A 14,603-nucleotide genomic window follows, 5' to 3' on the forward strand; every position below is an offset into this window, starting at 1 on the left:
CTTGAATTTGTAGAGCACATAATATAATAGCATTCGAAGGTACCATGAGACCAGCTATGTTGTTATTTTTATCGTGTCATGCACCCGTCTGTATAATTTATGTGCATTTACTATGCAAAGTACTCTCAGATTGTGTGATGTTTTCCTGTTTTGTTTTTTGGCAATATGCCAGAGCATAAGCTCTTGAAGCTCTGCCCTCCTCTGAAAGGGAGGTAAGAGCACCAGCTCATCTGCATTTAAAGGGACAAACACAAAAACGGCGGAAGTGACTAAAACTGCAATTCATTGACTGGCTGTTTGAGGCTGGCTGCAAAAGGGAGTCAGTCCCATAGATTTCCCATGTTAAAATGCCCAACTTTACAGCAAAAAAAAAACATGTTTACAGCCTGTTTCAAAAAATCATTTCAGTCTATATAGCTAATTTTACCCTTCATGAAAACTGTGAGGGGGGTGAATTTATTTTATAATTCATTTGTTTAAATGTTTTTATTTTTTTTGCCCATTTTCATTTACCCTGGAGTGACGCTGCCAAGATGGCGATGGTCCGCTCCGCCCACTTTTGGCTTCAAAAACGCAGTTTTGAAGCATCATGTGTCATATTCTGTTTTCCAAAACTGCTTCTTGGCTCTCTGTTAGGCTAATGTTGCTAAAGCTACCATTGTCTGTCAGTTTTCACTGTTGCTGCCTTCACGTGCTACTAGAATGATAGTAAATAAGATTGTGGTAGTTAAAAACTGCATATGGAAGCAATGTGAAGTCGACCACTTGAATTTGTGCGGAAACCTATGGGTGACATCACGGACACTACGTCCATGTTTTTGGCTCATACCCTAAACGTGATTTCGACAATCTATAGAAATTATCTCTGGGGTATTTTGAGCTATAACTTCACATACACACTCAGGGGACAGCATAGACTTATATTAAATCTTGTAAAAAGGGGCATAATAGGTCACCTTTAGACAGTAGTTGTGTAAAACAGATTTCTACTATTATCTTGTGGCTCAAAGGAAGAACAAACCTCATCGATTCTTGTGTGTCAAATAAGCATATTTGAGTTTTCTTTTTGCATATTTGATGTGCGATAATATAGCCTACTGTATAAATATTTGATACAAAAATTTCTAAGCTCTAAATTATCAACATGAATAAAACTTGTAAAATAATGTACAATTTACATTACAAGCTTTTCTTACTTTTTGGTCATATAAATATCAGCAACCGCCTTTGTTTTAGACTGTTTATAATAGTTTGTCTAAAGGTTCAGTAAACTGTTACATAAAAAAAGACTATAATTTCATATGTCAGGCTTTACAGGGTTAAATCTGTTTATTATATTAAGCCATTGTGTCTCTTCAGAAGACTTGAATTAAACCACTTGAGTCTAGATTACTTTAACAAATTTGATGGTGGAATGGACTTTTTTTTTATTAAGGACATAAATCTTTCAGGGTTTCATTAAAAATATCTTTATTTGTGTTCCGATGCCAAGCAAACTTCTTGTACGATTGGAATGACATGAGAGTGAGTAATTTCTAACAGAATTTTCACTTCAGCAGACCATAGACAATCATAATGCTGCTCATTTTCATCACTACAAGCTATTTGTCTAAAGAACCCGGAAGCACTGCTGTTTCTTTAGTTCAGCGATAAACATCAGCTCATGTTTACTGGCATGCATAAGTCATATTTATGCATATAAAATATTTCAAGCATCTATAAATGTTGCAATTATTAATGAAATCATATTCCAGTGAGTTAACACCAACCAAATAAAACCCAAAAGACTCCCGCTGGCTAATCCCAGCAGGTCCAGGGATGATGCGTCCGCAGCAGTGAAACTGTGTGTGTCAGCCTTGAGTATGGCGTGTACGTAACATATTCAGACATGCAGTGCTGGGGTGTATTTTTATGCCATGTCCAGTGACAGCTAGTATTTCTTAACAAACACACACTACAACCCACCACTCCACAGGCCCAAAAACACCATGCCTACCTGTATGACAGCAAGAGATAAATGAAAAGATAAACTAAATAGGTTCCTCTTTGGCAGTCTGTGGGTTTGCTGTGTTGTGAGCAACTGTCATGCTGATGCGGTAAGCTTGACACCCAGAAATTGAGACTGACCGCTCTCACAAACCCAAACTCTTCTGAAGCTATTTATCTCTCCAATGCCTTACTTATCCACTATGATAATGTCTTTCAAATATTTTAATTTGTGAACTTTTTTTAACAAAACTGACATCCTTATTAATGAATCCCAATTGAATGCATATACATCACCGATCAAAAGTTTGAAATATTTAAGATTAATGTTTCTGAAAGAAGTTTCTTTTTCTCACACGACTGCATGTATTTGATAAGCAATACAGTAAAAACAATAATATTTTAAAGTACTATTACAATTAAAAATATCTGTTTTTGACATTCGCTTTGGCGAAATGATGAAAAGTCTGCAAGCTTTGAATGCTTATATTTTCTAAATGTGAACTGTATCACTGTTTTAACAATGCCTTATAGATAACCTTAAGACTAACATATTGATACTAACACCCAAGAAAACTTTTCTTTTTTTGATTTCATGGGTGCTTAAAATAAATAGTATTAAAAGACAGCTACTATAAAGTGGGAACAAAATATCGTATATGTAATATGGCGTGGGGCTCTGAATATTGTGTTAGAAAACAAGCGGCATTTAAAATCAAAAAACAACAATCATGAAAACAACAAATTCACGAGCACCTGCTCACACATGCCCAAACACAGCTCTTTTGCAAGCCAGCAACAGTCATGTCCAAAGAGAAGCTGATCTCCTGAAAGATCAGCCACTGAACTAATCACATGAAAGCTTGTGTGTGGACTTTCTGATGGAGAACCTGCGTTAAGCCAGAGAAATAAACAGATTTTATTACAGGTTTCAGTTCTTGTTTCTGCTGTGTGAAAGCCGCTGTTATGACTGTCAGACTAATCAAAGCGCACAGCAAGAGCACCTTTTCTTAAGAAGACATTGAATGTTTCAAAAACTTGTCTTCCCTACATCATTTTAACAGCAGAAATTTATGAGCAGCCAGTAATATTCCAGCACTGAGCCCCATGATGGGCTCAATAAGACTGAAATGGCCAAGGAGAAATGCAGCCAAACAGCTTGCTGAATCACATTACTGCTAGACATTCTGTATGTTTTATGGTTACAACGGCAAAAGAAAAGAAAAAAACCTGTAATGCATTTGGTACTGGTTGCCTTATTGGGATTTTTAGCATCAAACTGTAGATATAAACATAATGCATAATACAATCATTCCCTGGTGCATATTAGTTACATATTTGTTGTTTTGAGTTCACTAGACCTTTAAGCAACACTTTCTGATGTGGCTGTGCAAATAGAAGCTCTAAATTAAACAAACATTTTCAATTCACTGTTAGTGCACAACATGCAGTGATTAGATCTTTACATTACAGACTGTGGCTTGTCAACTGTACTCTGTGACGTCATTGTGTGCACAGCTGATGGGCTCAACATCCAAGTAAAATTGGCAATGTCTCACAAACTACTAAGACAACCTCCTTAGACTGCATTTTTTGGGCATCACATTGCACGTCTGGTGCGGTCTAGGTACTAACTAGGTTGTGAGATACAATCAACACCAACCTTTAAGCTCCATATCATCATTATTGTCGTGAGTGAGCGATGCAATCGGCTGGAGGCATGCATAGCATGTCATACAATCATGCATGTTAGAGTTTGCATTAGAGACACAGCAGGGGTGTGTGTGCGCGCCTGCTACTGATCTGTAGGGACACAAACACCGCAGATAACCTTGAGGATGACAGATGGCACACTGAACCCATACACACATCAAGAGGATGATGATTGTGGAGGTGGTGATGATGATGATGATGCACACAGGCTATTTGCACACGCGTCACGCTTGATCATTGATCAAGCACAGGCGAAAAAAATAACGCGCCTCGCAGGTTTATTTCTCACCCACCGTGAACGGGATGTCGTGGACGCTTCCCACGGAGTAGCAGCAGTCCCCCGGGTTAACGGCCCCCGTCAGCACCTGGTGCAGATGCATTTTTGTTGATCACGCCGATGTTGAATTATTTACAGCAGCGACGCTTCTCCACCCGCTCTGTTACTCTCCATCTACCGTTAGACCGGGAATCCCATCCGACGGTGTCCGGCCTGGCAGCCGCTCATCCGTCTCTAGAAACCCCGTGCGTTGAAACACACAGGGGCTCTGCTGAAATATGCGTCCCAGTGTCCGATTTCCTGCACAGAATGGTTAATGTTGTCGCGACGCTGTCAACATCAACGAGCGGATTATACGTTACTCATCCTGCTCCTGCTGCTGCTGAGACTGGAGCGCGCGGCACGATCACCGCAGAGGCGCTCGTGCTCTTCGTGCGCGCGACCTAATGACAGCGACAGTGCAGATGTACATGAACTAGATACTACAAAGTTTCCCTGATGCACACTCTTAGCCAAGCAAAGGACCTCCAGTATAAAATATAGTGATTAAGTAAAAAAAATAAATAAATAAATGTTAGCAAGAAATAATTTAAACTACATTTAAACTAAAATGTAATGAATTAATTAGGCTATATATATATATATATATATATATATATATATATATATATATATATATATATATATATATATATTTATATATAAGGGAGTCTGTAAAAAATAAATAAAGTATATATTATATAATTTATTTTTTGATTTTTTCCAGACTCCCTTTTTTTTCTTCACAGAACATTCACTGTTGTGGGAAGATTATAGATTATATTAAAATGGGTAATTACATTTTATTTAATGGATCGTATTATAATCTTTCCTAAATTAGGCTACAGAGTATGGAAAGGCAGTAGACAGAAAAAGAAATGTTACGTTTATGGGCGTTATTATATTTTCCATGATACCACTGAGGAAGACTATTCGCTTGTATGACGCTCTCATTTAGTGTCTATGAATCATTTCCGTGTAAAATTTAAAGTTTAGACTCATTTTATTAAAATAACTGCAGACGAAACACAAACGCTCTGATTTTATGAGATGTTCATTATTACAAACTTGGTTAGGTCAGCGCATTCTGGTCCGTCTACATCTAGGGCCTTTAAAGCGCTTCCATGTTTTCGTAGCGCGCGCACGAGCGTGACGGTGACGCGTCTGCTGCACGCGGTCATTGATCGGTGATCGAGGGTGAGGGAAGAGCAGTGCGGGGGTGTTATGTGTGTCAAGTTTAATGTAGATCACGCAGAGCTTAGGTGAATAATAAAGACATTGGTTTATCGGGTATGATTTCACACAGTCCTGAAAGAATTAACGCCATATTCACACTAAACGCTACAGCTGATCCCTATCAGGGAATCCCAGCACCCCTGCACGCGTCAGTTTGGTGTGTTCTGAAAACACTAACACGACGTTCATAATGTTACATGACATTTACATCATTGACAGTCATGGTACGACTTTCATAACATGGTACAACAATAACATTAAAAAGTGTAACAATAAATGCCATGCACAAATTAAATAGCGAATGTAATATTACATATTCACTTTCATAGCATTCATAATTACACGACATAGCATTCATAATAACATTGCTTGGTATTTATAACATGATATGCAATTTCATAATTTATGACATGACATTCTTGACATGAAATGACAAAATGCATACCATTCAAAATATTATAGCCTACAATTTGTAATATTGCATAACATTCAAAGCATGACAGGCTACTATTTGACATTGATAATAGCCTACTGCATAACAATCATAACATCCAATGACTCAAATTATATTAAATATAACATTACATTCATAACAGTGCATGACATTTGTAAAATGCAACCAAATTCAGAACTTTAACTGTTTTAATGCTCATAATATTAAATAAAATAATGTTAATTATAAATGACATTCATAATAATACATGCCTTTCACACATGACATTCAAATATGCTAAATCAATAATATTAAGTAACATTCACAAACATTTGTGAAATTTACAACATAGCATAACAGTCAGTGTCATCGGACTGAAACTATCATGTAGCGTAAATAAAGTTATTTGGCATACATACATTATATAACATTCATCACATTGAAATTCGTGGTATAATATTTTAACATTAAATTCATCATAATATATTACATCATAGCACTCATAACACCACGTGACTCAAAGATTAATGTAGCAAACATAATATCACATGACATTGTAACATTAAATTACCCATTCAGTAAATCATGTCATAACATTACATGACATTTACAATAATACATGATATTCATAACACATGAAACATAAACCATTACATGACTCAGTATACAACATTCCTAATATCTTATGACACTCAACATAATATTCACGACATTCAAAATAATACTCTGCATAATACTGCATCCTTTATCCTAATAATTAAATTAAATTAATTGAATTAATAATTAAAATGTTAGAATAATTTCTCTAAGATTGTAGAATACGTGCTTGGAAAATACAGCAATTATTGTGTCATTTTAAATGTTAAAGAAGTAAAAATGTATGCTTTGTTACACTTTAATGCAACATAGTGACGAAGCAAGTTTTAACAGCAGCCCTCTGTGGCTTGTGTAAATGTCCATATGCACCGACAGTAAAGGGTAGAGCTCGTCACACACACACACACACACACACACACACACACACACACACACACACACACACACACACTGGTCTCCATGTATTGTCTACCCCTACGTCTCAAACTTTCTTTATTTTTAGATTTTCAAAAACATCATTATGTATAATTTATTAGATGTTTTCATTGTGGGTACCAAATCACACACACTGTTTTCCACTGGTTTTTTCTTTTTCTTATTTATTTATTTTTTAATGTGCAATATGTATGTTCTATCCTCTACCCTTTCTGTGTTTTTAGATTTTCACACACGCACACACACACACACACACACACACACACACACACACTTGGCCCCAGGTACATCAGTATTCAAGTTGCCTCTCCCTCTGTCCTCTTATTTTGAATCGTATATTCTTTATCCAGTATGTTTGTTTTTGTGAAAAGTGGGGACATCCTATAACTGTTTAGAAACTGTTTATGCTATGGCCCTACACCAACCATACACCTAACCCTAACCCTAACAGGGAACTTTGTGCACTTTTACTTTCTCAAAAAAAAAAAAAATTCATTCTATATGATCTATATGATTTATAAGTGTTTTGAAAAATGGGGACATGGGTTATGTCCTCATAAGTCACCCTCTCCTTGTAATACCTGTGTCATACCCATGTCATTATAAAGAGTTGTGTCCTGATATGTCACAAAAACAAGAGCACACACACACACACACACACACACACACACACACATTTGATCAGTCTGTACTGATTCAGTGACCAGGACTCATGATCATGTGATCTATGTGTCCCAGATTGTGTGTGCAGAGGTCACTCATGGATAAAACATCCTCTCTCGTGAATTTCACTTTACAAACAGCTATTTTTAAAACCTTTATCCAGGTTAAACATTGACTTGGGATGTGGAAGTTTAAAAAAAATATTTTTTTGTAGTTTCAGGAATGTGGCTTAATTAAAAGATATCGTATGCAGCTATCTTTTCTGAATTGTGCATAACACAGGCATCATTATAAATACCACCGCAGCCGAGTATTTTTTTATTTTTATTTTTTTGCAGCAGAGTATTTATAAATGTGTCAAAATAGCTCTGCTGCTCTACTGCTATACAGTATATGATCATCAGAATATGACTGAGAGGAAGTGACAGTCGTGTGACACAGCCTGCAGCACAGATCACCCTTGGTCTTTTGACACAGGGGATTCCTCTCTCTACACACACACACACACACACACACACACACACTTGGCCCCAGGTACATCAGTATTCAAGTTGCCTCTCCCTCTCTCCTGTTATTTTGAATCATATTCTTTATCGAGTATCCATTGCTGGTTAATGCTGTGTTGCACTTCAGGCTGTGTTTGTGTGCATAGCACGGTTTTCTTCTTTTGAAGAGTCTTCAGAGAGCTGCTGAGATGCAGAAAATCGGATTACTATGGAACTTTCATAGTTATGTGTTATCTGTGCAAGAAGGACATGTGTTATGTTGAAAAAAAAAACAGTGTTTAGAATTATTATAATTTTTTTTAATTCATTTATTATTTTTCAGAGGGTTACCAGGATGTCATGTCATGTTTTTTTAAACAATTAAAAAAATCAGCGCAAAATTAAGCTATACACAATTAGTTTTACTGCATATACTTTTCTAAGCCAGGAACCCAGAGATAGGGACAGGGCCCCTATTAGACTCTAGGGCTATCACATAAAAGTTAGTTAAACCAGGTCAACATTAATGATATGGTGGTGATATTATTATTATTATTGACAGATTCATATATATAACAGATCACAGTGATTGCTTTATGATGAGTGACAGGTGTTTGCTTGTGAGAAGACGTGCTACACGAGTAGGCTTTTTTAAATGAATCTGAAGTCACATTTGTATAGACAAAAGGTCAATTTGTTTCTTCTTCTAAGCTGTTCCAGACGTAGCTGCTACTTTTAGGGCTAAAATGAGTTACTCTTAGTAAAACACATTAGGAGTCTAAAGTTATGAGTGACACGGACATTATTTTTAGGAGTCTCTCTTAAATTCGCCAGTTAGGATCTACTTGTAGCCTTGTATAAGATTCTTTGTGAATGCTGCCACAGGTAAAAAAAAAATTGATATGCGAATTTGAACAGTATGAGAACAGTATTTGAATGTTATTTTCTGGTTGTAAGTGGCTTTGAATAAAAGTTTCTGCTAAATGAATAAATGTAATTGTAAACATGTAGGCCTAAATAAAAGGAAACATATCAGGCTACAGGGGGTCAGGAGACTTGGAGAGTTGAAATAAAAGCTATTTTTGTGAAACTATAAGAATTGAAATTATGATATGATTAGCAGAGGCAACATAACTTTTTTATTATCAGTGGTGCTTGCCATAGGCAAATATTATTATTATTTTACAGGATTTGGAGTCTGTATGGGTTTGTTCTCCTTTAGGGGTGGGTGATATAATAAAAATCTAATAAATCTTTATATATATATATTGTGATTTTATCCTGATTATTTGTCATATTGGTTTTTCTGTTTTACAAGCTATTTGAGCATCACAGCCAAACTAATTTCCCTATTATAAAGCCTTAAACAAAATATGAAAAATTGTGGCATATATTTAGGCCAAAGTGCATGGGTAAAGATACAAATCTTTGTCATTATTTTATCTTTGTTATTAAAAAATTAGAACAAAGATACAACACTAAAATAAAACACTATATACACTGATTCCTATTAACCCCTCAACTGTCACTCACATTTTTTAACATAGACTTTATAGTGCAAGATCCGAACTTAAATTTGCATAATTCATGAATTAAATCATTTTATAACATGATATTGATGTACAGTTTACATGGTAATGCAATGTCTGATTTTAAAATGGGTCTTAAAGGATCAATTTTGAGATTTTAAGTTTTCACTGTATATAATTTCTGATGATTTCTAAAATTTAATAGAGAAAAAGGCAATGAAGAAGTCTTTTTTTAAAATTTTTTAACAAAGGTCAAAACTTAGATTTTTGAGGGTGCATTCTTTTCATAAATTAATCTATTACTTTTCCTACATAATTTTTAACAAAAAAAAAAAAAAACATCAAAAAAAAATCTTGTCAAGATTAGATTAGATTTAATTATAATATACACTCAAAAAAAAATGATTTATTTAAAAATATTATGTCAACAGGTTCCACGCAATTTAAGTAATCTCAACAAACAATAATTTAGTTCATTTTACAAAAGAAGTTTAAGTACTTAACAAACCTTAGTAGAGTCAACAAACAACAATTGAGTTTATTGTACGTGAAAATTTTAAGTAATGATGACAAGAAAACTGAATGCCACTTCAGAAACACCACACCCTTTAATTAGGATTTAATAAATCCATAACACTGAATCAATCAGAGTGCAGCTGCTAAATACAACAACATAATATATATCTGCTCTTAATTACAGTTCATCAAACAGATCACAAACATGTTTGAAACACAATGTTGCATTTCCAACCATTTATTTATTTGTTTTAATGTTTTATTCTAAAATATAATAGAACAACTTCCTTGATTCAAACTTGATAATTAATTACTCACATACCTATCTTATGGTGCTACACTTCTGCAAGAGGGTGACAGAACAACAATTACCAATAATGCACTGCAAAATCCTCAGCCAATGAAATTCAAGTCTGTATTGGTTTTATTAATCTGTTAATTTTATGCAACAATGTTATGTTCGCTGAACAAATAATTTTTAAGTAAAGCTGACAATACACACTTTTGTTGAATTAACTAGACTAAATTAAGTTCACATCGTTAAATTACATTTTTTAAGTAATTAAAAGTGAAAGTACATTTTTTTTGAGTGTGGTGAAGTAAATGTAGGCGTCCCGTATATGGGATGGGGTGACAGTTAAAGGGTTAAAGCAATCGAAATAAAGTTTTTCAGTCAAGAGTACTAAGTGATTTTTCTCTGTGTTTGGTGTTTTATTAATATTAAAGGAATAATTCACCCAAAAATTTAAATAGTGAAGAAAAAAAAAACTGAATGAGTTTCCTCCTTCTGCTAAACATAAACTCTGTTTTGAACAAGGAGGAAAACCAAAGAGTTTCTGGTTCACATTAACTTCCAGAGTATTTCCCCCCCTACTATCAAAGTTAATGTGGACCAGCACCTGTTTGGTTATCAGCTTCTTCAAAATATCTTCTTTTGTGTTCAGCACAAGAAAAAAGTTAATATAGGTTTTGGACAACATGTGAGTGTATAAACAATGACAGAAATAAAATTTTAGGGTGACCTATCCCTTTAATTCACATGGCAGCATGTAGTCCCTAAGACCTACACACATCTGATATACAGACATGCATTTGTTTATTTCAGTTGTTTACTTTCATTTTAGACATATCCATACATAAACCTTGTGTGTTTTGACAGTATTATCACAAAACATAACTTAGTAATCAGGCACAGTTTGAAGGTTTTTTTTTTTCGTTTTTGTGCTGCGCTTTGATTGTGCTCAGAAAAAATGCACGTTAGAAAAGCACACACATTTTTAAATAACCAGTAAAGATTTAAAGCTGCAGTAGGTAACTTTTGTAAAAATATATTTTTTACATATTTGTTAAACCTGTCATTATGTCCTGACAGTAGAATATGAGACAGATAATCTGTGAAAAAATCAAGCTCCTTTGGCTCCTCCCAGTGGTCCTATTGCCATTTGCAGGAATGCATCCGCTCCCGGTAAGAAACAACCAATCAGAGCTGCGGTCCGTAACTTTGTGTGTTCAAAATGTAGAAAAATGTATATAATAAGCGAGTACACAATGAATCCATTTTCCAAACTGTGTTTTTAGCTTGTCCTGAATCACTAGGGTGCACCTATAATAAGTGTTTATATTCAGACTATTTTAGATTGCTTCGGGGGTACCGCGGCGGAGTAACCCAGTACCTTTGTGATTCTTCATAGACATAAACAGAGAGAAGTAGTTCCGGCTACAATGTTCTTAGCAAAACGCAAGCAGTTCTGTTTATTAACCGCTAGAGCGTCAAAAGTTACCTACCGCAGCTTTAAAACAGATGGAAAAAAAAAGAATTGTGAATAAGTGTAGTGTCCCGCTGAGTTAACTCTGATGTTAATGTATGTCACAGTAGATTAATTAAGCTGCGCCAGAACTTTAGCCAGTGGCGGCTCCAGACAATTCTGATTGGGGGGGGGGGGGGCAATTGGGGGTTCCTGGTCATTTCAAAGGGGGTTTCATGAAAACCAACAAAAAAATACAGTGGACACGGCTAATAACTGCATATTACTGCTGCTAAACAACAAAAACAACACAGCATATCAACTAATTTGTTTTTTATTAATTAATTTGTTTTAACTTAAAAAATTTATTAATTTAATAATTAGTTTGCAAACAATATGCTCAAACATTAAAGGGTTAGTTCACCCAAAAATGTCATTAATGACGCTCCCTCATGTCATTTCAAACACGTAAGACCTCCGTTCATCTTCGGAACACAGTTTAAGATGTTTTAGATTCAGTCCGAGAGCTTTCTGTCCCTCCATTGAAAATGTATGTATGGCAGAGGCGTCATGGCCCATTCAAGGTGAGGGGGCACGTGCACCCTCAGGTTTCTGAGCCAAGTGGATTTTAAATACAGCCTCCATGGGTCTCCAGGTCGGTGAGTGGAGCAGGTGTTCCTCATTTTTCCAGAGCACTCCACCGGCCTCAACCCGTTCCCACGGCTCTTGGCCCCACCCCACTGGTCACATTAAGCATCATTACATTTAAATCATTAAATTTAAGCATTCACAAACGATATAAATATATAATTTTATTAAATTTTCCTGACAAATTTTCTTACAAAATAAATTATTTACACATTTTCTTACAAAATTCCTTAGAAATGTTTTTACCAACTTCCTTAAAATAAATAAACAAATCCAAATAAACAATTAATTATTATTTGCAGATCCCCAAGCAAGCAATACAGTCAGACTGCTTTAATTCAAGGTAAGGGCCTGCAATACGCTAAGGCCAGAGTGGACTGATGGAAAGGTCACTCGTGTCAGTCCACCAGACGCAAAGCTGACTGAAGACAGAAAACAACAGGGTGGCCTTGACAGGAGTTGTTTTCTGAGGTTATGTTTTACTCTGTGACCTGAAACAAAAGATAAATCGGCATTATTTGTCTAAATACTTCACTTTTGCAGAAAAAATATCTTAAGTTCATAATGACTGCTGATCTAACTAAACCAACAAAAAGCTTAACTAGTCTTAGTACCTTAAACCAGTCGTGGAGATGCATCTCGTCCAGACTGAGTCTCTTCTCTGGATCAGGCTGCAGACAATCACAAATCATCTGGCGGCATTCTGTGAAGAGAAAAAAAAGAGAGATGTTTGATTATAAACGTATACTTTACACCTGCTCTCTTTGAAGCTATTGGTCCTTTTTGTATGACCTGGAGTTTATTGTTTGATGAAGATCTCACCTTTTGACAAGCCAGGTCTGGTCCAGAGGTTCACACTGATCTTGTGATGGTCGTAGGATGTAGGGCATTCCCCGCACACCATTTCAAACAAGATGAACCCTAGTGTCCACACTGTGGTTGGCTTTGCTTGGTACCTGCCCTTCAAGTTGAACTCAGGTGGACAGTACTCTTTCGTGCCTGCAGGAAAGATGTCTGATGTTTAATCAATTATCACAGCATGTTGAGTGCATATAAGATGTGTATCTGTGAGATAATTAATAAAGCACTTCATAACACATACCACTAAAGGATTCGAAGGTAGATTTCTTCATGACTGTCCCGCACCCAAAGTCAATTAATTTGACCTCCATGGTGTCCTGGTTCACCAAGATGTTCTCCAGTTTTATATCACGATGGAAGACGCCACGATCACAGCAAGTTTGAGCAGCATCAATGATCTGCCGCATAATATTTCTTGCAATCCCCTCGTCAAGCTTTTCTTCATCATCCACGAAAGTAAACAAATCCACGCAAGGCACTGGTCGCTCCATGACTATCACGTAGTGATCTGTGTCATCCTCCCAGTCGAGCAGCTTAATGATCTGGGAAACGCTGGGGCCATTGTTGGCCATGAGCATCAGGCCAATCTCCATTGGCAGACGATTGGGATGACCAGGCTGATAGAAAGAAAACATGATGCTTAGATGAAGGTGGTTCCCAAATTATTCACAAATAATGCCTAGTAAAGCTCAATTGTAGACTGTGGTTAAAATTAATATAGGGTGTGATCAACTGAAAACGGTGAATAAGAGACAATGAGAGTGCAGTCTACTCACCACACTGATATATGACATGTCTGGCGTCTTCTCTGAACATTTCACAGCCACCTAATCAACAAAACAAAGAACTAATAATTAGCACGAGCAGATAGTTGAGATCACTCTAGTCATAAATCCTAAACAGATCAAATTGTGTACCTTAAGTCCATCCTCGCAGCGAGTCCCTTCATAAACACTGCCACATCCTCCTTCACCAAGCATGCGGCCGATTTTATATTGCTTGTGAATGTGGCCTGTTATCACACAAACAATTGTGATGAGTATGAAATGCAATTTTATATTATACTGTCTATATAATGGTTTCTAACATCATTTTCTAATTCTAACAGATTTCTTCTTCTTACCCTTGTCCAGGATGTCCTGCACGAGCTGTTGCTCAGTAGTGAGGAGGACTTCCTCTGTCCCTGCCTCCGTTCTCCCTCCATCGTTCTCAACAGTAGTAACAGGCGTCTCTTCAGACCTGGTGGGGGAGTCTTTGGGTTGTACGCAGTGTTCGTGTACACTCTGGTCTAATAACAGATTTAGCACAAGTTTTGAATTAACATCCTAAAAAAATTTACTGTCACTCGAAAATGTTTGGTGTGATAATGTTAGCAGTGTGTTCCTTTTCCTTAATGAAAAGGAAGAATAATAGAAGTTTCTGTAATTAAAGTATCGGTCA

At 36.1% G+C, this 14,603-nt stretch overlaps 2 protein-coding genes across 6 annotated transcripts in view; both read right to left on the reverse strand.

Annotated features, from left to right (window-relative positions):
• Positions 1-4,399, reverse strand: part of LOC127934320 (dmX-like protein 2) — a 68,062-nt gene extending 63,663 nt beyond the window's left edge. For 4 of the 5 annotated variants that reach the window (XM_052531623.1, XM_052531621.1, XM_052531620.1 and 1 more), the window contains exon 1: positions 3,993-4,398. In XM_052531623.1, coding sequence (XP_052387583.1) covers positions 3,993-4,079 — 87 coding nt within the window. In that variant the 5' untranslated portion in view covers positions 4,080-4,398. Of the gene's footprint in view, positions 1-3,992 lie in introns of all 5 variants that reach the window. The other variant, XM_052531619.1, reaches the window with a different exon arrangement.
• An 8,184-nt stretch (positions 4,400-12,583) lies between these two features.
• Positions 12,584-14,167, reverse strand: LOC127934739 (serine/threonine-protein kinase pim-2-like). The gene is made up of 6 exons (XM_052532311.1): positions 14,081-14,167; positions 13,940-13,990; positions 13,405-13,780; positions 13,125-13,301; positions 12,917-13,005; positions 12,584-12,793 (listed from the first exon to the last, which is right to left on the reverse strand). Exons 1-6 carry the CDS (start codon positions 14,141-14,143, stop codon positions 12,782-12,784), a joined length of 768 nt encoding a protein of 255 aa, XP_052388271.1. The 5' UTR covers positions 14,144-14,167; the 3' UTR covers positions 12,584-12,781.
• Between the last annotated feature and the right edge of the window lie 436 nt (positions 14,168-14,603).

This window comes from Carassius gibelio, chromosome A18 (assembly GCF_023724105.1).
Source record: "Carassius gibelio isolate Cgi1373 ecotype wild population from Czech Republic chromosome A18, carGib1.2-hapl.c, whole genome shotgun sequence".
Taxonomy (NCBI): Eukaryota; Metazoa; Chordata; class Actinopteri; order Cypriniformes; family Cyprinidae; genus Carassius; species Carassius gibelio.